The following is a 16973-nucleotide window of genomic DNA, read 5'->3' on the forward strand; positions in this document are numbered from 1 at the left end:
AGAAGGAATACTAGGAATACTAGTGAGGAATTCCTCACTTTCAAATACTAGTTTGGGAATCATAATCATCCCAAGGGCAACCCAGGAACTGCATAAGGCCCACATAAAATTAAGAAGTTGGTGCCCCCATGCTAGATATTTAATCCAGAAAAGAAGCATTCCCTTGCTTGATACATAGTGTTAGACATTCTGACTTGGGCAGAAACAGAGACAGATACATGAGGGTCCCCACTGGCAGTCAGACCCTGTGGGCAGCAGGAAAGCTGATGCTCAGTACATGTGAGGGGAGGTCACTTGGCTTTGCTGCATGGAAAACATCCTGTTAACTGCCCAGTGCAGTTCAAGCTTGCTGATTGCAAGGCCAATGTATAAAATATATGTCATTACTCTCCTCAGTTATCATGACAGACCTTCTCAGGATATACACTTGCCTTCCATCCAGCTCATTAAATATCAGTCTTAAAAGCAAAACATATGAAGTGAGAAAGAAATAGCCAGCTCACTACTGAAATCAAAGTTTAATTGAAGAGTGCCAGCTGAGTTTCACATACATGGTCAAATATTACTATCGAAAGGCTGCAAATATCTCCCTTCTTCCCCTGAAATATTCCGAATAGACTGTCTTTCAGAGAGTGAAATCCAATAGATTAGCCCAGGGCTTAAATCACAAGAACTGTAAGGAACAGACCACAGAGCAGAGACCAAAGAAAAAAAAAATCAAAAATCCCTTTAAAACAATCTTCCTAAAAAAAAGAAAAAAAAAAAAAAAAAAAAAAAAAAAAAAAAAAAAAAAAAGGAAAGAGCAAAATCAGTAGGTACAGTTGTAGAATTTTGAGTTTCACAAGAAAACCCTTAATGGATGCTCAAGAGCATTGCTTCCAGCTTCCTTAAGAGCCTTGTAGAGAAATTAAAAAAAAATTATCCTTACTTCCCAGTAACGACAGAAGTCAAAGAGTTTCTAATATTGGGCAATTATTGATTGGAGGAACTTTCTACTAATTTTGTCTAAAAACTTATTAAAGCAGAATTTTCCTTCTTGATCTTACACCTACAACTGCACTTGATGACCAGAGGGCTTGAGATTTTAGGAACTGGTCACTGATTTGTACTGCTGAAGTTCATGGTTGTCACAACTCTGTTCTAGACAGATGATAACCTACATATGAGCAATGGAAAGAAAAAAGGATGGCTGAATAATACTGAAATTATGCAAACACAAGAGTACATGTTTAGGCTGTGACACACGTTCCGCTTGGGAAACGTAAAGGGAGACAAGCAATTAGCTGTAAGGATCATGGATTTACTCTTTTTCTATGTGTTTTCCTTAATTTCTTCCCCCCAGATCCCTTCCTGTCTGAGCATTCCTCAGTGTCCTAACTAGAGTTATCAGGAAAACTTAGAGATCTTCCTTCTAACAGTTTTTACATGACAGCTTAATATTCCCACTGGCTATTTATAGAATAATTAATGAATAACGAAAGTCAGAGGGAAAGGGCTTTTGGATCATCCTCTCCACCTCCCTCTGCCATAAGCACTGCAGTGAAAAAAAGCAACAAAAAAAGCTGGCATTTTTGCAGCCTAAAACATGCTTGAAAGAGAAAATTGAGATGCTCTAAAATACAAATCCTGGAAGTAACTAGTGTAAACTACCCTCATTTCTTTGCCTTTTTTTTGTTCCACTTTCATTGCTGCTTGTAGTTATCAAAAGCCACTTCTTGCTGACAATGATTATTCTCATTCGATATCATAGTTTAGTCTTATGTTTGCCCCTGACATTCAGTCTGCATTGCAGCATGCTGTCATTTACAGCTGTGGCCTAAGAGCACAATGAGATTTCCAGTTCTGTTGTCTGTACTTCCCAGGCAGTGACAGATACACTGCAAGGTAGGCACCAGAGAACTGATGAATAGTTATTGGTAATTCAAATGAGATAGCATTACTGGTAACAATTTTTAATGTAACCTATTGTCTTCAAGCCCTATAAAGGCTAACATTGTCTTCAGAAGCATTGTTTGAATCGTTCCTCTTCCCTTTGATTATAGCCAATTCTGTTGGTAGGGAATTAACCTTATGCTACTCCATTAAAGCTATTCCTATTATATAAACATTTATTGTTTAGCACATCTCTCCTTTCCCTGTAGCTGCAATATTGATATGCAGATAATACTGCTCTCATTTATTACTTTTTAGTTTGCATCACTTTATTCATCTCTCAAGGGAAGTTTTCTGAGCTCTAAGATCCCAGTCATACCCAGACTTTTAATAAATAGGATTTATGTGAAAATGTAAAATTCTTCTTGTCTTTGTTAGAGACTGCCTACCAGCCCTAATGAAAGACTCATTTGTGACTTGATGCCAAAGGATTAGTTTTCCACTAGCACAGTTTCAGGCCTATTAGCAAAGACAGGATGTCTTGACTGTTATGTCTGTGCTTTAGATGATGTTTGCAGGAGCTGGTGTTCTTCGCTAATGGACCTTGGCTAATGGGATTTTGTTTCAAACAAAGGCTTTTCTATATTTTACCTTTGCATCAGTCAATTACAGTCTGGCACTCGTTTTTCATCAGATGACTTAATCTATTTCTTAGTTTCCTGGATAGCTTAGTAGATCCAAGTGGGATGAACAGCAAATGAGGAATTTCCCTGGCTAGAGCCTTCTGTCATATGTCTGCTGTGAGCTGAGCCCTGGGCTGCCACCTTGTCTGTGAGGCAAAGGGTCCCAAGCAGCCCAGGCTTCACCCAGCACTGGAGCTTGCACAGCCAGATTGAAGATGAAGAGCCACACACAAAGGCTGGACAACCTTGGCTTTCAACCACAGAAGTGCAGAGCACCAGTACTATCAAATTAAGCATCATCAGAAAAGCACAGCTCAAAGGCAATTATGTCCTTAAGCACATGTTGCCCTTTCCTCTCTGTGGGACTCAGCTGTGATCCGGAGCCAATGCAGCATTTGTCTCCCCAAATTCTTCAATGTCTGCAAAATCTGGAAGCACTGAGTGTCACTGAACTTCTATTGATCCACTAAATCTGGAGGAGGAGGGATGAGATCCCGCGGGTTCAGCCGAGCAACAAGGCAAACATCGTAACTGTCGTGCATGAGGACATTGGTGGCCACCACGTTCCACTGGTTCTCCCACGTATCCAGCTCAAGGATCTCTTTGGTGATAACTTCATGGCGAGCTGAAAAACAAAGGCAACAGCAGCAGGCGTCAGTGGGCAACTCAAACAGGATCAAAGAGGTTTGGGCAGTTGTTATTACGAACCTTCTGAAAGGGCAAATTAAAAGGTAATTTGTGTGGTACTGGCACTGCGCAAAGAGGACGTGAGTTGTCAACATACAGCAAATGAAATAGTGCAGATTGAAATCTCCACAGTGTGTTCAGTTCTCACACTCGGGGTGCCAGGTGCAGCTGCAAAGACAAAAGTGTCAAGTGTTCCATTTTGTACAAGTATGCAGGTGGCATTTTATCCTGCAGTCACTTGTCAGATGCTCATCTTTTAGAGGCAGAGTATTGCCACTTGTTCACAAGTATGCCTGCATGCAGTGTGTTCTTTTCTTGGCCCCAACCAAGATGCAATTCTCAGGCTGCAGAAAGCCCTCCAATACAATGGCTTTTCTTGGATGCATAGTCTGGACATCCTGTGATTTAGGGAGAAATAAAGACAGAACACCCTTCCCCCAAGGCTCTAAATGCACTTTAGATGTTCTGAAATGCTGGGGAATTTGTCATGGACAGGCAGGTTAGAAGAATGCCATTAAATCACAGCCAGTCTCCAGACAAGAAGCCTTTTACAAAGATAAACAAAAAATGAAAGAGTCACCATGAAGCAGAGAACCAGCAGTGTTATATTAAGATTCTTACAAGACCAGATTCTTACAAGACCTCTCTTTGCAAACAACAGTCCTGAGCTCTGCAACAGTTGTTACTCAAAGCCAGTCTTTCCTAAAAATAAAACCATCTTTCATTTCTGCTCACTTTTTCTTTCCATCTTACAGTTGCTTTCTCAGAGCAAGTAACCTTTGCCTAAACTTTCCTTACTTTGAGCTGAGGACATTCACGTGCTTTGCTGTCAGATGAGCCTTGGGAGAGATGCATTAAAAGCCAGGTCTCAGACTTCCAAAAACAGACACTTCACGGGTACCGGGATAAGAACCATCATAGCAAGAAACATTGAATACTCAATGCTGTTTTATTGAGTCTTAAGAGACTGGTGACAGGATAAAATTTACAGGCTCTGGAGTGGGATTCCCATTCATCTATCCCTTGTGGGAAGTTTTTTTTATACAAACAAACTCCCAGCAACAGTCCTATCTCATATCTATCAGTTGTACCTCATGGTTTGGGCACTGCCCTTATGTGTAACTGACACTAAAGGATTGAAGCAGGGCAAAAGAATGAAAGCAGAAGAGCATCCAGAGACACAGATTGTTTCTCAAATTGCAAACATATTTCTCCAGGGGACAGCAATCCTGGGGGTTTAGTACCCCCAGGACAGTGCTGTCATGTTTTAGGTTCCATGTAAAATTGATAGTGATGTTATAATGATGTAGTGTGGTGGGATATAAAATACCACTAAGGCTCCCCTGCAAGAAGGAGCTTTGGGATATGGGGAAGTCAGATGAAAACAAGACTTCTCCTCCTCCCAGGAACTGGCTTCCTTGCTGAGTGGATACAGGACAGTTCTGTTTTCTGCAGGTCCTGAACATACACAAGATCTGTGGATGTTGCACAAGTTTTGTGGCAATTTCCGCACAATTTTGTTGTGCTTATCTAAGGAAAACACTCACCAACCAATCATGGTGACCCTCTTTCATGTGGATAAAGGAGGGCAGCCCAGCATTTCTACCCCAGCTTCCACAACTTCTCATCTCCTCCCCCGTTGTGGCACAATTTATTGTGGTATAATTTTTGTTGGTCCAAACAAAGCCAATCCTCTAGGACTCTCATAGATCTCCACCAGCTTACTCTCCAGGAGCTTTGAGTAAGATTTCAGGATATAGTCTCATCTGAATAATCTTTGTTCCATTCCTTTCTGTGAAACAAGTTATGATGGTTTGCTTATTCAACCTGGACTTTATAGGAGAATAATAATCCATTGGAAGACTGCACTCATTCAAGATAGAAGACAGAAAACTGCTAAAAAAGCCATTTACATGTGAAGGGAGAAGACATGACTGAAACAAAGCAAACAAGTAACACGTGCCAGTAACAGCAAACTCCTGTTTGACCCTGCAAGAGTGAAGAGGTTTTTCCTGAGGCAAATACAGAAATACAAACAGACCAAAGCTGTGACACAGGAGGCTCCTGTCTCTGGGGGTTTTTTATTAGATTGTCTCTTTTATGCAATAAATTTTTATGCCTGGATTTTCTTTGGCATGGATGATGACAAAAATGAGACAATCAGAGGAAAAATAATCAAATGCTGGAGCCAAGACATTCTGTGAGTGATTGCAACACTTCAGAAAAAAAATCATAATTAAAACATCAAAGGCAAATTCAGCAACCCTTCCTTACAAGCCTTGCTGTGTTTTTTTCCTGACCCGGATGACTCTCAACCTTTATGTCTCTTGTTTCCTTTACCTGTGTGACATTCTAACTGGTTTTGTTCCACTCTAGAAATTCTGCTTTCCAGCAAATGGAGTGTTAGTTAACTCTTAACTCTGGGGAGATAAAAAGAGTGTTATTTTTTAAACAAGGGAACCAATAGTTTCTCTAGTCCTGTTTAAAGGAAATTAAACAGCACCCTTTAGATGAGAAAGTTCATGTGAGGCAAAGCACTGCTCAGAATAGTCATACTTCAGAAAAAACATTATGCCTTTCCTATTTAAAAGAGAAGTGACTTAAAAAATTTTAGTTCTCAAGCCTTACTTTAAAATTTATTTTCCTCTTAAATTTTCTTGGTAAAAACAACAGAAAAAGTGATGTTTTTTAAAGACAATAGCACCTTTGATTCCAGGCAGTAATACTGGATTTGGGCTTTAATCCCAATAAACAGCTTGAAGGTACAAATAATTCCTGATTCTTCTTCATTGATTTGCCTTATCTATTTGCAATTTTTAAAGGGCAGTATCTTAGCAGATATTTTTTCTCACAGGAGAACCATGTGACACCTACATAAAGAAATTTGCTGTATTACAGAGATTACTTTCTTTAAAAGCTACTCCATACAACTCTCTGTTCTCAAAGCCTTATTCTGCCTCACCAGACAATCACCTTTCCTAATGAAAGGATTTCACTCATTTTATTTCTACAAAATGAGGGAGCATTTTTCTGCACATTCTTGTTTTACCATGAGAAGTTTTAAGAAACTTTCTTACACTGTGTTTTTATGCACAGGATTTAAATCACTTTATATTAGAATTATTCCAATTGTACAAAGCTAATCTTAATACAGATCTTTTTCTGGCAGTAAAACAGTGATTTATTCATACTCAGGAAAGAAACATGCTAAAGCAGCAATGTGATCATTAATCCCAGTGTAAATTAATCCCTACCAGAAACTGTGGTATGTTAAAAAGAGTCAGAACTCTTTTGGTACAATTTTGCCTTCTTGATGTACAAGTGCAGACTGAAGGTTAACAATGAGCCTACAAATCCATCTCTTCCCAGTGACAAGACTTAAATTACACCTGAAAATGTTTAATTTTAAAGTGTTAAAATTGTATTTTATATATGCAAATACAGTAGTCAAAGAAAAATGAGTTTAATCTTTAAATTAACTTTTATATTCTGGTCTGCAAACAAAATACTTTCCCACAAATTTTCACTTTTTTTTTTTCACTGAATGTGCAGAAAGAAAAAGAACAAAAATATTAAATTTCATTAAGTGATTACCTGCACACCATACACAATCATGTCTTTTCTTGGAAATGTTTGTGATTCAATCCCCAAATATGGCCAGACTTCATTTTATGCCATAAGTTTTCTCATGCCATTTGAATCAGTATTGTACATAAAACAGGATGAATGATTCTTGGAAAGACCCACAGTATGACTGTAGGCAACATAAATATTTTATGTGCTTTTTCATTTGGCTTTTTGTTTTGTTTTGTTTTGTCGGGTTATTGTTTGGTTGGTTTTTTCAGGGTTTGGTTTTGTTTTGTTTTTTTGTTTTGGTTTTTGTTTTGGTTTGGTTTGGTTTGGTTTTTTAACCATATTCCAATTTCTGATTTGGAGGCTGAGAAGGGAGTATGACAATAGTATTTATTACCACTTCTAGTCTTTTTTTTTTTTTTTAACTTTTCTTTTTCTTTCTCATTTGTAACTGAAAATTCAGGTACAGTTATTAGGTTTTAAGTTAGAGGGATATAGGGAGGCAGATGTAGAAAAATTAAGCAATATGCTTAGCAGGTAGAAAATCCATATTTATCCAGGACTACTAACCATGAAGCAATTATGTTTGTAAGCTGAGATAAATAAATTCACTCTGCTGTAGCCTGCTTATTGTCCAGAGGACTGAACTAAAAAAAAAAAAAAAAATCATTCTGAATTTCCATTCACTTGAGTTAAATCTATGGCAAGTTTGCTGAATTATGATTGATGTTTCATTGTTTCTTCCAGAAGCCCATTGTCATCAGCTGGGAAGTTTGCTCCAGCACAGGAATGAGGAAACAGAGTTATGGAGACAGCAGCAGCAGGTGCCAAGTCACAAGTTGTGATGCCTCTGCATCAGTGCAGGTCAGAGATATCCAAAGTATTGTGGGACAAGTTCACCTGCCTTCTAGCAGTGACAGAGCCACACTGACACACTGTTAGATGGTCAGCAGCACCTCAGCAACTTTATCCAGAGCAGGGCCACCTTGTGTGCTGGGAAAAGCCTCAGTGTCACATCTGTCCTAGAGCTCTGTGCCCTGGGACACCTTCACACAGACCACTTGTCTGAGCTCCTCCTGATGTTGGTTCTCAGGTTGATACAACATTTTTTCCGTTCCAGTTTGAAGGTTCTTAATATGCTCTGTCTTCTTTTTGCCATAAATCAATTTATATAAATTAAAAAAAAAAAAAAAAAAAAAAGGCCACGACACCAAACTTGGGTTGAACTGCTGTCTGTTCTGCCAATTCAACAGTCTTTGAAATATTTGCTCAGGTGTTTCTTTTACTTGTTTGCCCAATTCTTGACAGCAAACAGCCACTCAGAGCTGCCTTGAAGCAGTTCAGACTCCACTGCTGGTTTGTACCTGCTTTTTCATGCCATTATCTGTACCAGAGAATGATTTCAAACATATGGGACTAGCCTCTGCTACTTATCTCCCTCGCCACTAATTGCTGCTTTCATAATTACATGAGGCAGAGTTAGGTGACCTGGGAATTCATATTTGTGTTGCAATGGGATAGAAGTGCATTTAGATCATTACTACCAGATGTCCTGGCTCCTCATTTGCAGTAGGAAAAAGAATAAGTTCATCAAGTGAGTGGCTTTCAATCCCATTTGTGTGTGTGAGCTGCTCCCTAACTCCACCAGCCTTGCTGGGGAGACACAGCCAGCACCCTTGTGAGGTCAAGGATATCCATCATCTGTGCCTGTGGGCAGAACCAGGCAGAGAATACACAGGAGAGGGAACATGGCTTGGCTGTTTAACATGCTGGCCAGCCTTCATGATGTGAAGTACCAAGACAGTGTATCCTATCAGACACACCCAGAGCTGGGAGGAAGGTTGGGGCTTGAATTTACCACTGTGGCAGCTTACTGTTTTCCCAGCACCTGCATTGAGTAAGGTAAGATATTCATTCTCATAGATAGGTTCTCCCTCCTCCTGATGTGCTGTGCAATTCTTCAGGAGCATAGTTGCATGATCCACCCATTCACTCACAAATCAATGGATACTAAAATTTTTAAAAAAATAAATCTATAAAGAATGGGCTGTTTATAGAAGGGAACTTCTAATTCAGCTGCTTCAACTGTTAGCCTTGGGATTGACCCAGCTACTTAAGCTTTTAAAATCTTTCCAGATTTTGGCTGCTGCTCATGCCCAAGGCCTCTTTCAGGCACAATCTTACAAGTGGTAATAGCAGGATCAAAGATCACAGGTTATAGAGGCAGCAAGTCAATGCAATATCAACTCATATGCGTAAAAACAGCAAATCAGAGTAAGAACTGTTTGGCTCAGTCCATCCTGAAATACTGTTTCTAATTGCCTTGCAATAGGTTCATATATAATTTATAGGATATATAAAGCATGTTTAGAGTGTGTGCACGACAGGCATTTTTGAACACATAGAAGATGTCATACATGGCTACAAGACATGTTTCTAAACCACCTATTGACCTCTTCAGCAATTATTTAAAATGCATTAAAATATCTATTAATCATTCATTAACCCTTTTATAAACAATAAATGAGCCTCAGTAAGAAGCAGGACTCAATAGCTAGTATCATGGTTCCAGAGAGTGAGAAGGTCAAATTTATGTGTGAAATGAGCAGGTGCTGCAGCCCAGCAATTCCCCTGACCTGATTTGGCCTCATTTACTGCAGCACATTTCCAGCTAATGAGCAGGGTAGATGAGTAGCCCTCCCTGGGCAGGCAGCATTTGCAGAGGTCTCTCCCAGTGCCTGCAGCTCATGCTGGTGCTGGGGGAGAATTTGGTGAAAGGTCAAGCTGCATTCTTTGGGATGGATGTGGCTTGTGAGCTGCAGAGCCATGGCAATGCTTGCCTCTCCAAATCCCTTCCAGTGATCAAATCCACATTTTGAATTTACAACCTTTGGTTCTCAGGAATCAATATGCTGAGCAGAGTCCTATGCTGAGCAAAATACAAGTGTAGCAGTGGGGAACATAGACACAGACCTTCTGTATGCAGAGGAAATCACTCTATTGCAGAAAACACCTCCTTTATAGGCCTTCAGTTTCCACCGGACATAACCAACACTTAACAGAAGAAGACCACCCATTGGCTGCTCAGCTGCAGCACTGCTGCCCAGGCATCTCACCACCCAATCAGCTTCCTGCTCACATGCTGCTCACGCACCTCACCACCCAATCAGCTTCCTGCTCACGTGCTGCCCATGATTCTCACCACCCAATCAGCTTCCTGCTCACGTGCTGCCCATGATTCTCACCACCCAATCAGCTTCCTGCTCACATGCTGCCCACGCTTCTCACCACCCAATCAGCTTCCTGCTCACGTGCTGCCCACGCTTCTCACCACCCAATCAGCTTCCTGCTCACGTGCTGCCCACGTGTCTCTCCCCACAACTGCCTCTCACCCCTCGACTGCCCTCTGGCTGCCCAGCCCGGTGCCGTGCCCTGCCACAGGGCTTTCTGGTAAACATAAGCTTTAATAACTTTTACAATTATAACCCCATATACGAGGGGTATGAATCCCTTCCATTGGTGGGAATATTTATTCTAATGGCAACAACTGTGGGCAGGAGAACTTTAATTATTCGTCTGTGCACATTAAATTTTAACAGAGGGAAACAAACAGTGCCGCAGATAAGCAGCCCGGGGTTTGAACCTCTGCTTTATTTAGCTGGGAACATGGGAAGGTGCTGGAGAACCAGGTTTTGTTCCAATCTCTCAACCCCCAAGCTTCACAAGTGCAGTATTTACTGTGCCAGACTCCTTAATATGCCTATATTTAATTCCAGGAATGTTCCATAACCACTATTATAAAAAACAAGCACTAGAATGATTCTCCATCTAAATCACGTAATAGAGGAGACTAAGGGGAACAACTTTTATGGGAGATTAGTCAAATAATTATTAAGCTAGTCCACTGTTAGGAGTGGGCAGTGTGGAGATGAAAACTCATTAGCTCAGCTGGAATACAGTAATTACTGCACAGTTCCGCACTGCTGTAAGCAGAGCTGCTTCTATTCCAATGCATGGATTGCAGATTATGTAAATGAAGAAGAATAGACAGAAAATTAATCCATGGTTAATTTTTGTTTTCTTTTGGGGTTTTTATAAGAATCAAAATGAATATAGATAATAGGACTCTGTATCACTGTCACCTAACAGTAACAGTTGCAAGCACAAAATAATTTAGATTCTTGTATGTCCATTTCATAGATATTTCTTCCCTTTTCCCTTCCTCTGAGGCTGTAACATTATTCAAGTGAAAAACTAATTTCTACTTGATACCAGTAGGTAAATAACAAAACTGGATTAAGCAGCCCTGGTCTCACACGAGACTAAACACATTACAGAAATTTTCAACATACATGGTAGGGAGGCAGTACATTCACCTCCTCTGCTCTAAGCTACATAGGAGGGAGATGGCAAAACTGCCAGTTCAGAGACAGACAGTTCCACAACAAGCCCCATTATCTGATGAAGTTATAAGACCTTGTAGGGAATATGTGGTGCTAAGAGCAGATCTATTAAACATTTCATCATTTGCATTGAGGTGGTTGTGCCTGTACTTCACACATCAGCTGATGTCGTGTGGGTGACAGTATCACAGTAAAGGTAGCATTTTAATTAACATCATAGAATTGTTTAGGTTGGAATAAGCCTCTAAGATTACCAAGCCCAACCATTAGCCCAGCACTGCCAAGCCACCACTAACTCATGGCCCTCAGTGCCACAACTACATGGCTTTTAAACACCTCCAGGGATGGTGATTCCATCACTGCGCTGGGCAGCCCATTCCAGTGCTTGACAGTGCTTTTAGTGAAGAAAATTTCCTTAATATCCAATCTAAACCTTCCCAGGTGCACCTTGAGGTTGCTTCCTCTTGTCCTGTCACTTGTTACACCCGGGAGAAGAGACTGACCCCCATCTGGCTACAATCTCCTTTCAGGTGTTGCAGAGCCATAAGGCCCCTCTGAGCCTCTTCTCCAGGCTAAACACCCCCAGCTACTCCCAAGGAGCCTTGTGCTCCAGTCTCTGGAGCTTCCAGAGCTCTGTTGCCCTTCTCTGGACACACTCCAGCATCTCAATGTCTTTTGTGTGGTGAGGGGCCCAAAACTGAACCCAGGATTTGAGCTGTGGCCTCAACAGTGCCCAGTACAGGGGGACAGTCACTGCCCTGGGCCTGCTGGCCACACTACTGCTGATACAGCCAGGATGCTTTGAGTTTAAAAAAAAAAAAAAAAAAAAAAAAAAAAAAAAAAAAAAAAAAAAAAATCCACTCTGTGTTTCAGTTTCTTTCTTTCAAATCTATGAACCAGCCAGCTGGACCAACATCTATAGCCTGGAACTAAAGCTACAATCCCCAGCCACCAGATATAGGCTACAAGTGACAGTGACAGCAGATGACCAGCAGAATGGTCCCAGCAAGCAGGCACACACCCTTTCTTTCACTACTTTCACCAGAAAAACATACTTATAATGCTTAGAACCAGTCATAAAGAAATGGAATCTGATCTGGCAGGCATTTTTTAAGGGTGCAATCCTGCATACCTGAAGAGCTGCTCCCCCCTCCATCAGGGAGGCATGCTTATGAGGCTGCTTCTACTGGGCACAGGCTGATGTCGGTAGCTGTCAGCTTGTGTAGGTTGACAGGTTTTTGTTCATTGAAAAGAAAATAAAATATATGAACAAGAATACTGTACAGTCAGACTGCAAAGGCTGGTTTAAAATCCACAGTTACAGCAAGAAATGTGGCAGTATTTTAGCAGAAATCTGGCTCTCTATTGCACACTGAGCCCTGCTGAGTATTCATACTGGGAGTAATGTTTTCACTCTGTGTTGAACTATAAACTAATGGAAAGAAAATTTTAAAACATGTCTGATTATCTTGAGGAATGCTACAACAGTGCTAGAAAATGACAACGTTTGAGACACAAGGCTTCATGAGCTGAGCTGAGACAAGCAGTTTAATGGCTCCCATTTGCCATAGTAGTTTTAGTAGAAAATGAGCTAATTTGTATAAACTACTGGCCAACAGATGAAGTTTTGCAAGTCTTGCTAAGGAGGAAACAGATTCAAAAGAAGAAGTGGGATTTTTGGGTACTTATGGCTGTAAAAACATACAACATTCATCAGCTAGTGATATCAATACAGAGGTCTCTCAGGTGTTTGCACCATCAAACCATAGACACCAAGTTCTTATGTGTTTGTCTTAGGTAAGCCAAGTTAGAGTCCCTCACATCCTGATTTAAACATGAAGCTTTTAGAGAAGTAGAGCGCCTCAAGTTTCTGAATTTATTTCTGCTCCTTCAGAGCACATATAAAGCACCAAGGATCTGAATCTCCCTCTGAAGTGTCTGTGGTTCTCCATCTGCTGCAGGGAGCCTGGGGTTACCAAGGTGTTAGTGTAGGCACTGCAAAGTGTCTAAGCTTCAGTTGAATTAATCCCCTTTCCTCTTCCATGGCCAGCTTTGAACAAGCTTCTAACTTGAGCAAGGCCCAGCAGGGGAAGCCTTACAAGCTTTACCATCGTATCTCAACACTGAAAAATATTCCTTGCAGTTCAGAGGAATCTTGAACACACTTTGGAGTTCACTCATCTTTTAGACGGACTCCTGTTGCCACTGCCAGCTGGCCAAGCTGACTTCCCTCTCGAGTAGCTGCAGTTTTTCTTCCTTTTCTCCTGGGGATGATGTTAGTGCTGCACCATTTGTCCTCCCTTCAGGCAGACAAGGACTTGTGACAGGCAATACATATGGAATGGGAATCCTGCCATCACAAAACTTTAATTGTCACATGGCACTCGGAAAATATGGTAGCTGAGCAGTACTCATCCTTTCTTCCAAATTTAGGGCGCTTTAAGCAGTTAACAGCTGCCTTTCAGCTTTGGCTACAGCATCCCTGGATTCTAATGATCCACTTAGGTCTATACATATGCAGGAAGGCATACAGAGCATGACACATACCAGTAAAAAATTAACATGTAAATTAATATGTCTTTACTAGGTGAACTTCCTGCTGGATCAAGAGTGGGTTTAAGCAAATGCAAAGGCAAGTGAAGGCTGAAGAGATTGGGACAGATCTATGCTATTGAAGGAGTTAGTTTCAGCCCCATAGGCTAAGACTTTCATTGCAGCAGTAATTTTGGCTTATTTTCCTTTTCTTTCTTTTTTTTTTTTTTTTTCTCTGCTGTGCTTATTCTTGAATGATCACAGCAGCCCTTTGGCGTTCAGCAGGCAGAAAACCCAAAGACTACAGCTGTGCTTCCAGCTTGTTCCAAGAACTCCACTTGGATGAAACTAAATTACAATGTTTTGTGAAATTGGAATATCCTCTTTCAGTCATATCCCTCACAAAAAAACAGTGACATGCCAAGAAGCCCAAAGACCAAAACCAACCAAACACATCCTAAAATAATATTTTCTTCTACTAAAGCAGCAGCAGCACATGCTGTTCTGTACCTTGAAGCTGCTGAGCAGCTGTAATTGTGAAAGTGCAGAGTCAAGTCACCCTCTCCAAGCTCCCATGTGACAGTAATAACCCTCTCACTCCACCCTTCACCCTCAAGGAGTACATCAGTCAAGAGCCCTTTCCAGGATGCAAGAACATGTGGCCAAGGAGAGAGGCTAGCCAGGTGACATCTTCATGTTCAGTTTATGGCCTCTGCCCATCTTTGTCTTGATGACAGTAGCTAGAAGCTGTTATTGTTGTGACCATTTAGAAAGCCCTTTTCCTATAGTAACTTGAAAGTCAAATTAAGAAGTCCATCTTTAATGGCTTCCTCTCAATTCCTAAACTATGCGGTTGCACTTGATTTGACAGCAAGACTCCTATTTTGGCTGCCTTGTTAATAGACACCATAGCAGTGTCTAACATCAGAACTATACACTACTGTTGTACAGAATACACATGTAGGGGGTCAGAATTCAGGTGGCACAGGTAACTGCAAAACTGGCATTTTCTAACTTCTTGTTTTCCAATCTAAATAACACTATTAGTGCAGAGGAGTTCTATGCATAATGATATAGATTGCAATAGGAGAGGAAGGAATCAGGACCCCATTGAGCTGGCATTATATACAAAATATATAAAGGCAGCCTTCATGAAATCCACAGGAAGACTTTCAATCTCTCCCAGAACAACCACTTTTTATACATGACTCAGTGACAGATTTTTTTATGGCTCTGAAGTCACCCTAGTCAGAAAATCTCATATTAATCTGTTAGTCACCTGGAACAAAAATGCTTCATTTTTCAGTGCTAATGATCACAGAGTCATCAAATTGTTTAGGGTGGAAAAGACCTTTAAGATCATCCAGTCCAACCATTAACCCAGCACTGCAAATCCCACCACTAAACCATGTACTTGAATTCCTCATCTACATGTCTTTTATATTCCTCCAGGGATGGTGATTCGACCATTTCCCATGATTAGCCTTTTGAAATTTTACCCACTAACTTTAAGCTCTTTCATAATGTTGCTGAGAAAAAGAACTAGAATTGCATAAGGTTTGCAGTGGAAACACAGTGAGTTGTCATAAGCATAATTTCTCTGACATCACGGAGCTCCTAACAGAGATGACATGAGAAAATGCCTGCTAGGGAGCTGCCAAACAATTGTTTTCAGGAAGCAGCTTCCTCAAACAGTAGCAAATGAAAGCAGAAGGCAACTGTGAACAAGCTGATAAAAATCATCTTTCTAAAATAACAGCAGCTTTAAGTTTAGAGGTTGTTATGCAAGTAAAAGTGTAATGAGAAGGATATATCTCCCAGTGATACCATGTGACCATTCCTGGTCAACAATGAGACATGACATTTATTTGCAGTAGATTACTGCTATCTGTGGTATTGCTTTCTCCTGGAAAGGAAATTGAGGTGGCAGCTGTATATAGCAGAATCATTTAAGTATGTTTGTTTTGCAATCCTTTCCATTTATAATGAAAAAAAAAACAACCAGGTTATTGGCACTGGTGATCTTGATAAAGCTAAGCAAAGTTGGAAAGAAGAAGACTTAAAGGAAGATAAGTGTCCATGGGGCTAGGATTATTTAAAATCATTAGATCTGGAACTTTAGTCTCTTTGTATCTCAGTTCCCTATCCAGGGTACTTATTAAGTACACAAGCTTTTTCAAGGTTGATTACAAAAAGCATTTGAGTAAATAGGCAGAGTGAGATAACATGGCTAAGGGCAGATGGACAGGGTCTTAATCTTCAACAAATACACCCAAGTTCTCTAATGTCTGTAAAACACTAAGCTCCTCATTTCTGTGACTCTAAATGTAAATCCAGAATAATTCTGGTGAGGTTTTAGGTTTGGACAGGTTTAGTGCAGATCAGAAACATCCTTAAATTTTTGTCTTTTGTTAAGGAAAAATGCAAAAGTCAAACAGAACCCAATTCATATTGACATTAGGAGCTGGCGGTTCAAAGTGCAGAATCAGGTCTGTGGCTCCAGGGCATGCCAGTGCCACCTGATGGGGCTGATCACTGTGTCCGGTGAAAGTGATTTTAACTGCACTGTTAAAGACTGTTGGACTCATTTTAGTACCTGGTCCATGAAATCCTCCACAGAGATACAGCTTCCCTTCCACGCAGCCTGCGCTGGTAGAGTTTGTTCGTAAGGAGAGGAGGGGAGAAGGCATAGGGGGTCCATCCCTCCAAAAGTCTCCATCAGGGTTATAAATCTCCACTGCATCAAGACATTTCCGTGTCTGTCCTCTGTCGTAACCAAGGCACCCAATTCCTCCTGCAAAAGATACACAGGTCAAATGTAGCAATCCCGTGTTCTGCTGTAAAATACATTGCTGGCTGCATTTTCTGTTTACATCCTCTTATCTCCCACTCTTTCCTCTTTGCAGCTTCAAAAGTCTGAGAGAGAACTCGAAGCAGAAGCTACAGCACATTATCCACAGACATCAAAGCAAGATCCTTTCTGAAGTCCCATATCAAAGGAAGGAAAAGCAAAATGTCTTCAAAACACAAAGGTATTTTGTTTTGTTTTCTTTCCATATGGTAGAAATTGTCATAATTATTTGTTCTATTTGCTGGACAAATTGCAATGGATCAAAACCTATTTTCAAATACTGTTGGTGAATTTGACCCTCACACGTTACCAACCATTATTTGCATTTTTTGGTTAGTTTTTGTCAATAAAAGAAAAATACTACACCTATCT

At 40.6% G+C, this 16973-nt stretch overlaps 1 protein-coding gene across 1 annotated transcript in view; it reads right to left on the reverse strand.

The window, feature by feature from the left end:
* Positions 1-460: 460 nt before the first annotated feature.
* Positions 461-16973, reverse strand: part of KBTBD12 (kelch repeat and BTB domain containing 12) — a 41153-nt gene continuing 24640 nt past the window's right edge. Inside the window, exons 5-6 of the mRNA XM_083869149.1 lie at positions 16347-16544; positions 461-3180 (exon numbers count right to left, since the gene is read on the reverse strand). Of these exons, the coding sequence (XP_083725275.1) occupies positions 3011-3180; positions 16347-16544 (368 nt within the window). The 3' untranslated portion in view covers positions 461-3010. The remainder of the gene's footprint in view (positions 3181-16346; positions 16545-16973) is intronic.

This window comes from Zosterops lateralis (genome assembly GCF_965231275.1).
Source record: "Zosterops lateralis genome assembly, chromosome: 11".
Lineage (NCBI taxonomy): Eukaryota > Metazoa > Chordata > Aves > Passeriformes > Zosteropidae > Zosterops > Zosterops lateralis.